The 8678-nt window shown below is 39.1% G+C and overlaps 1 protein-coding gene across 1 annotated transcript in view; it reads right to left on the reverse strand.

Moving 5' to 3' along the window:
• MAN2A1 (mannosidase alpha class 2A member 1) overlaps positions 1-8678 on the reverse strand; it is a 206580-nt gene that overhangs the window by 169632 nt on the left and 28270 nt on the right. The window contains exon 2 of the mRNA XM_004706587.2: positions 3014-3271. Coding sequence (XP_004706644.1) covers positions 3014-3271 — 258 coding nt within the window. The remainder of the gene's footprint in view (positions 1-3013; positions 3272-8678) is intronic.

Consider the following 8678-nt stretch of genomic DNA (forward strand, 5'->3'; position numbering starts at 1 on the left):
AAAAAAAAAAAGTTAACTGGCGATTTAATCATCATTTAAAAACGTAAAAATTCTACTTGTGCTGCACGACTGTCCTGAAGTCTCTGATAAGTCTCCCCTCACTCACCTGCCTCTAATAAAATAGTTTCATGCATTGCCTTCTTCTCTTGTTTTACTTCCAATACAATGTGACAGGAACTGAGCAGCAAACACAAATTCTGCTGAAATCAGATTACTCAGAAAATGTTTCTGAATCTTCAAATATAGTAATGAAAGTGATTTTTTTATTCTATTTACAATGTCTTCACTTTATAATCAGCCTCATAGTAGGAAGATTCAAAACAGTTATGAAAAATTTCATTACTTTTTCATTCCATTTTTCAATGAGATTTTGGAAGTCTGTAAGTATATTTTTAAAATCCATATCTGAATGAAAATGCATCCTTTCAGCTTATGTATGCTTATCTTTTTAACTCTAAAAATAAAGCACCAACAAGATTAACTAAGTGTACTCACTTAAAAATGGAGGAATGTTTTAAATTTTCGGTTTAACATTTAAGTATTTAAATACTGTTTAAGCTTCTGATGCAGATTTCCTTGTAACTAATAATCCACTTGGACACCAAGGAAAAATGCTACCAAAACATCATCTTTAACTTAGTTTTGGTCTTCATACACTCTATAATACTAAATGTGAAAAAGAACACAGCCACTCAATCTTTTTTTAAAGTTAAATTACATTAAAATTAATTAGAATGTAGAAAAATAATTCATTAATATATAAATGAGTCTCATATATTAGCTTTCAGAGAAAGTAAGTCAATTATGCAAGAGGATACAGAATATTTTAAAGCAATAACATGTATCTCTGGCTATGAAACTTAGGACTTTGGGGGGAGGGAAGGGCAAACAATGAAGAGCCAATACCAAGGGCTCAAGTAGAAAGAAAATGTTTTGAACATGTTGATAGCAACAAATGTACAAATGTGCTCGACACAATGGATGGATGGATGGATGGATGGATGGATGGATGGATGGATATAAGAGTTGTATGAGCCCCCAATAAAATGATTTTTTTTAAAAGAAAGAAACTTCAGACTTTCACAAATAAAACCCTCCCATGGATGAGCCAATAAATCTCTGGGGAACCAGCTGGACTGGAGGATATGTTAGCAGTCTCTGTTATTCCTTCCAGTTCTTTCTTTGGCCCCACAGCACTCATAGCTCTTTCTTACTCCATACCTTCCGTATGCTCTACAACACCTTTTTGAACTAGAAAAAAAACAGCAAAACCTTTGTGGTTCTCTTAACCTGGGCTGATAACTACAATACCGGTAGTTCAAAACCATCTGAAGCTCCATGGGAGAAAGATGATACTTGTTACTCCCGTAAAGATTTAGTCTCAGAAACTCAGAGGCAGTTCTACTCTGTCCTAGACGGTGACTGTGAGTCAGAACCAACTCGAGGGCAGAGAGAGCAAGAATGAGGTGCTTAAAAGTTACTTAATTAAATGCTAAACAAAACCAAGCCCAACAGAAACAGGTCTCCTTGCAGTGGACAGGATTCTAATCCTACGAGTCTGGTCACACATTAGCTGCTGTGGTTGCAAGAGCGAAACATGGTCAGCTCTGCTGCCCCAGCTCATGGCTTGGCCTGTCAGCAAGGGTCTCTAGACTTTACCTTGTCCTATGCCCTGAGGAGTTACAGAAAAGCCCTGCTCTATAGCAAGGCCAGAAACCAACTCATTTGATTTGACTTTAAAATATTCACCCGAGGGTCCTCCCATCAAGTTCCAGTTTCAGGTCTAAAGTTAAACACAGCCCTCTGCTAACAGCCAGAACAGAACTATGTGAGTGACACAGCTTGAGTACAAAAAAGGAAAGGTCCTTTCTGCATCTGCGTTTTAACTCCTCTGCCTTCGAGCAGTTCAATTCTGTAACACCTGGGTCAGAATCAACTCAACGGCAATGAGCTTAGCTCTTGTTTTCCCTACCCTGCCCAATAGAAATATAACGCAAGCCAAACATGTCATTTTAAATGTTTTAGTGAAACTGAAAATAGGTGAAATCAATTTAATTATACATGCTAGTGTACCCAATATACTCAAAATACTATCTCAAGATAATCACTGTTAAAAAAGAACATTTCAAGAGCCTTTGGGGTTTACTATGTCTTCTGGTGGTCAAATGGTTACACACTAGGCTGTGATCCGCATGGCTGGCAGTTCAAAACTGCAAGCAGTTCCTCAGAAAAAGACGAGCCTTTCTTTCTATTACTGCTAACCTTTAGTCTCAGAAACCCACAGGGGTTGCTGTGAGTCAGCACTGAGTGGATGACAATGAGTTGGGCATTTTGGTTCATGCCTTCTGTACCTTACGTGTACTCCACACCTACAGCACATCTCACTTCAAACGAAGCACTTTTCCAGTGATCACAGGTAGACGGTGTCTTCCATGTTGGAGGATACAACTTTAAATTTCCTTCTCCCTCACACCAAACACTATTCCAGAAGAAAAAAAATCCTACACTGTTTGAGATCTATACTGGTATCACAGTTAGACAGTAGGGTTTTCTCTTACTTGCCAAAGAAGCTAAAACAGTCTGACTAAATTTAAACCACCAAAGGTCTTAAACAATACAGAAATAAAACCTGAAATGTATTTATAAAATAAAAAAACCTCCCTTCACAGAACTGTAAAATAAGGACAAAAATAAGATCCAAAGACTTTTATCTGTTAATGACCACTCACCACTGACCCACCAACAACCACAGCTCTGGAGTGGATTTCAACTCACAGCGACTCTCTTTATGGGGTCCTAAAACTGTAAATCTTAACGGGAGCAAAAAGAGCTTCCTCCTTCTCCTGATTAATTATCACATGATTAATCAAATCACTATACAAAGAAAGACAGTAATTAGAACCCAAAATGTTTAAGTGACTTAAAGAGTTCAAACAGGTAGTGAATGAATTCTTTAGAGGGAAAAAAATGTTTTTAAGCCCAGTGATTATTTATTAATAAATGCATACATCACCTGCACATCAGAATTCTGACTTCCACTTTGTGAAGCAAACAGACAGTCTTTGGGGTCGATTGCGAGGGAGGACTGCTGCGATGACAGGAGAGACGAGCCAGGACCGTGACTGAAATTGCCTTGTGAACTTTTCGGACCATCTTCCACAGACTCACTCAAATTGATGACTGAGTCTCTAATATTTGAAATGATCTCATTATTTTCAGCTAGCAAACGCTCCAAATGGTCTATTTTTTCTTGCAACATTGAGAGCTGGCCCTACAATAAAGGAGAAAAAGGCAGCTTTATGAAACTCTAATATAGCACTGCTGAGGCAAACACATTTTTTTTTTAATTATGTGCCTGCCCAAGAAGGCAGCCACTCACCCTTCACTCTCCACTTTTATAAGTGGGATCGCAGAAAGCATGAACAGCTGGCAGGGTTGAAACACCAATTCACAGCAGAAAATCTTTTCCATGGCTGCAATCTTCGTTTAATCATATTTCAAAATGTGCAACAGATACACCAAAAATTTGGGGTTTATTCCTTATTACAAAACCCACCCAAAAGCCAGCCTCTGGAATCATTAAATACAGTGATAAGCAGATTATACTCAGGTATGAAATAGTCCATTTAAACATAATTAATTCTAGTTCCCTATATACCACGTATAAGCCGAGTTTTTCAGCACATTTTTAAGGCAGTTTTTGTGGTAAAATAGGTGCCTCAGCTGATATTCGGGTTGGCTTATACTCAAGTATATACGGTACTTGAAAAATCGCAATGCACAAACCTGAAGGTGATCATTTCATTTCCATCCATAACATGGACAAAACTAAATTAGAAATACCATCTATACAAAAATCACTTACTCAACTCTAAATTAGCCAAACATATTAAGAAGACTGGCATGAATAGCCCCCACCACCACCAAGCAGCCACAGTATAAATCACTTATATCGCTTTTACTATACTGTGCTTTTAGTTGCTGTTGCTACTTTTTAATTGATCGTCACATTAACAGACTTGCTGTCTCGATCATATAAACCTTGTTACATAGAATACTGCCTCAGCTTATGGATTCTAAGCATCATGAAAATAAGGACAATGTCTGATTAGCCCTATATACTGGGTTCCAAGTACTCCTATAATTGTTAAATGACCCTTAGATTTATGGAACTCAATCATAATTCTCCTGTGAACATCCAGTGTGCCAGACATAATGCTACATACTGAGAAGACAAATATAATTAAGATATGGCTCTCTGCCTATATGAACACAGAATACCCCAGTGATATTATAACTACCAGTAGCCTAGAGACATGTTTTAAAAGACCAAATTCAAGCTTAAAAAAGAGTCATATCTGCGTGCGCACACGTGTGAAAAGGTAAACAAACAACCCTGGTCACCAGTCTATCACCAGTAAGTATAAACAGTAAGAAAGGCTCAAAATGAGGAGAAAATATCTAAAAGAAAAACAGGAGGCTGCTGAAGGGTTACAACTATATCATGGAAACATTTTCAAAAATTTAGAAGTAAAACAAAAATATATGGAAACGTATTTCTAGGAGATAAAGCAGCTTTAACATAGTAGGTATGACATGATATCCTTTTCAAAAGACATGAGGGCCAAGCACCAAGATGGTAAACATGGTTAGGGCTTATTTATAGTCTTCCTTAAAGTTAATGTGTTGATTTTGTGATGGAGGAAATCCTAGGACAGTATAGTTAACACACTCAGCTGCTAACCAAATGGTTTGAAGTTGAAGTCCACCCAAAGGGGCATCAGGGAAAAAGAACCTGGTGATCTATTTCTAAAAAATCAGTTACTGCAAATCCTGTGTGGCACAGTTCTGGTTTGACAAACAGTGAGAGCCCATTCCATGCAAGCCTGAGCAATCCAAAGGCAACTGGTTTGTGAGGGGGTAGGGGTTATAGGATTATAGAAAAGGTTATAGGGCGTGGGGACAAGCTGGGGAAAGGATGAGCAGCAATGAAGAGGCAAAGGTTATAGGTCAGTTTTACAAAAGGGGAAAAGCAAGCAGTCTGATTTCTATGACATCAAGGCCAGTCTTCCAAGCAGTGCGAGAACTAACAGTAATCTGAAGAAACTAGGGAAGAAATGTTAAAATAAAATAAAAAAGGGTAATCAAAAATTAGAAGCAAATTATCTTCCGAAAGACAGACAGTAAAGCCAACACTGGTATGGAGACCCAAAGCTCTGGAGTTGGAGAGGCAGCGCCCAAGATGGCCATGTCCCTTCCACAGACCTGACAGATGAAAAAGAAAAGCCAGCAGAACCATGAAGATTCCAGGTCAACAAAGCTGCTGAAGTGTATCGTACATCCACTCTCCAGTTAGAAGCATGTAACAGAAATAGCCCCTTATGTGTCAAAGGTGTAGCCCTTTAAGGCAACCATCACCCCCAAGGTGCTGTACTACGTCAGCACCAGGTGGAACTCTGAAGCCTGTTCAGCAGCAGATGCAGAAGCAGGAAACGAAAAGGCTACACACAGAAATCCTGCAAGATGAGCCCCACTGCCCCAATTGAAAAGCAAGAGAGAATAAACATCAGTTTACAAGTAAAAACAAGAAACCTGAAGCATCAGCGCAATATTAGCTCAGGACTTAAGAAAAAGCCAGTTGAACCATGAAGATTCCAGGTCAACAGAGCTGCTGAAGAGTATCATACATCCACTCCTTTCTCAGCACACCTGGGTGTTGGCAAGGAATGGTTCTCAGTTGAATGACCAAAAGAAGCCCCATGGTCTCATCTACAGGTGACTCAAAGACGATAAAATATTTTAGCCAGGTGCACAGAAGTCTCATCTGTATATATTTTCACAAAACCAACAGGCTATCAAAGGAAGAAACTTTTCCTCACTAATTATCACACTACCAATGAACTGTGACATTTTCAAAGAAATCACTTCTGATGGATTCTGCTGAATATTTCTAATACAAAAGCTACAAAGTCGACTTCAGAAATGCTACCAATTTCAATTACAGCAGGTCACCGTAAATCAAGTTCTTCTGATTCCAAGCAGAATTACAAGGAGTTAACTCTTCCCAGTAGTAAAACTGCATTATCTCAGAAATAAGACCTAAGCTTGGGCTCATGTCATCATCCTACTAGACTTTATAATGGTGGCATCTTAACGGACCACATATTAATTAATACACAGAGGCCCACATTTCTCCAGATCATCTTGAATCTTCAAGAAAAGTTTTAGAGCCAAGGAACCAAGAAATATACCAACAGTCCAACAAGCATGCAATGAGATGGAAAACTTCCAAAAAAGTTTTTTTCCCTTTGTAATCATTTTATTGGGGGGCTCTTACAGCTCTTATCACAATCCGTACATACAGCCATTGTGTCAAGCACATTTATATATATGTTGCCATCATCATTTTCAAAACATTTTCTTTCAACTTAAGCCCTTGGTATCAGCTCCTCATTTTCCCCCTTTCTCCACCCTACCTCCCCTCATAAACCCTTGATAATTTATAAATTTTTTTTTTCATATCTTACACTGAAACCCCCTCCTAGGGGGATGAACATCAAAAACTATTTTTATTACAGCCCTGGTCCCATAACCTATTTGTGAGAGTAGTATCAAAGCAGCTATTATAGGAGGTGTTTCATGAAAAAGGAGTCCAGGGGTACTATAGACAGCTTTAAATCTTATTATAACTTCAAAGGTATAATTAATGATCAGAACCTAGTGGTGTAGTGGTCACACCTTGGGCTGCTAACTGCAAGGTCAGCAGTGGGAGGCAGAAAGATGGGGCTTTCTACACAGAGGCAGTTCTATCTACTACTCTGTCCTCTAGGGCTCCTGAGTCAGCATCGCCCCGATGTGTGTGAGTTTGATTTTTTGGAGTTGGGTTGTATAGTGAGTGATGTGTTGGGCTGCTAACCATAAGATCAGCAATTCAAAACCAGCAGCCACTCCAAGGAAGAGGCTTTCTATTCCCATGAAGATTATACTCTCAGAAACCCCCAGAGGCAACTCTAGGCCGGTTAAAAGGGTCACTGTGAGCCAGAAACCACTCAATAGCAATGAGTTTATAGTTGGTTTTCCTTTGGACCTGGAAATCTGTACTAAATGTGCATGGAGAAAACTGTGACCCAGGGATATGTCATCATGTGGTCTAATGATAATTATTTTTTAAAATATGTTATATATCACATTGGAATAAAAGTTCCGTCCCTCTACACAGTTCAATTCTTGAAATATAAACACCTCGCAAGCAAATTCTGCACGTGACAGAGAAGAGTGGAGTGACCTGAAAGGGATGTACTTTAGTCTGCATTAAAGAAACTAAAATCATAGAAAATGTTTCAATTATGCGGCCCAGTAAAAGAATACTGACAGCAATATTGAAAAAGACAATTTTCTGTAGGGCAAGAAAATCACTTGTGAGAAAGACACTGTATTCTCTGATTTGCTAATCAGTGCTGTAGAGGCCACGGTGGTACACTGCTGAGGGGTGGGGACGGAGGTAGCAATACGTGATTTATGCTGCATTTGGTGATAGAGAAAAACTGAGCTGCAGAAAAGGAAAAAAACTGCTAATACCAAAGACTTTCAACTGCACAAATGTAGAGTCTACCAGGGCAGAAAAGGATCTGTAAACAGCCCCAAGAATAAAACCACTCAATGTGTCTAGGCATAAACACATTACATAATTATTAGCCCCACATATGACACTAATGGTTGGAGATTTGAGTTACTGTGATCAATCATGCAAGGTAGAATCTACACACCACCTCCTTCATTCCTGTTACAGCTGAATAAAGGCATCCTCTCAATGCCCCACCCACCACCACCTGCCTCAAAGGCCAACCCAAGGTGTGGAATTCCTTTCTCTCTCAACTGCTCAAAGACTTTTGTTTCTTTGGTTAAATCCGTGGTTCTCAACCTGTGGGTCGGGACTTGGGGATTGAAAGACCCTTTCACAGGGGTTGCCCAATTCATAACAGTAGCAAAATTATAGTTATGAAGTAGCAATGAAAATAATTTTATGGTTGGGGGGGTCACCACAACATGAAGAACTGTATTAAAGGGTCACGGCACTAAGAAGGTTGAGAACCACTGGGTTAAATACTCAATACTGTTCCACCAGTCTCCTCCTGTATCACTAACTCATTCGCAATAGTATAACACGTTCCATTAGCTCAAACTATATGAAAATGGCCAAAAATCTATTTCAGATGGTTCCATTAAACAATATAGTCTACCTAATTAAAAAAAAAACAAAACCAACCTTCATTCCACTGTGCATGTGTGTCTGAAACTATAGATCAAACCACCTTGCACTTGTACACCTCTCCTTCCAATCCAATTTTGTTTGATTCTGTCTATCATTCCATCTCATCAAGATTTTTTCAGATCTTCATTTTTTCATCCACCGGGTCCATTTGGTAGCAGGTATGGCTGGGTGAACAGGCTCCAATGTAACAGACCACCAGAATCATGTGCAACCAAAACAAAACAGAACTCACTGCCATCACGCTGACTCTATACGGCAGAGTAGAATTGACTTTCTAGGAATGAAAGACTTAAAAATCTTTACAGAGCACACAGCCTCATCTTCCTCCTGAGGACAAACAGGTGGGCTCAAACTGCTGACTTGTGGTTAACAGGTCCAACATGCTCAGAAGGTCTTTAAAATTACA

Source organism: Echinops telfairi, unplaced genomic scaffold (genome assembly GCF_000313985.2).
Source record: "Echinops telfairi isolate 266 unplaced genomic scaffold, ASM31398v2 ScPeMD7_7469;HRSCAF=8507_1, whole genome shotgun sequence".
NCBI lineage: Eukaryota > Metazoa > Chordata > Mammalia > Afrosoricida > Tenrecidae > Echinops > Echinops telfairi.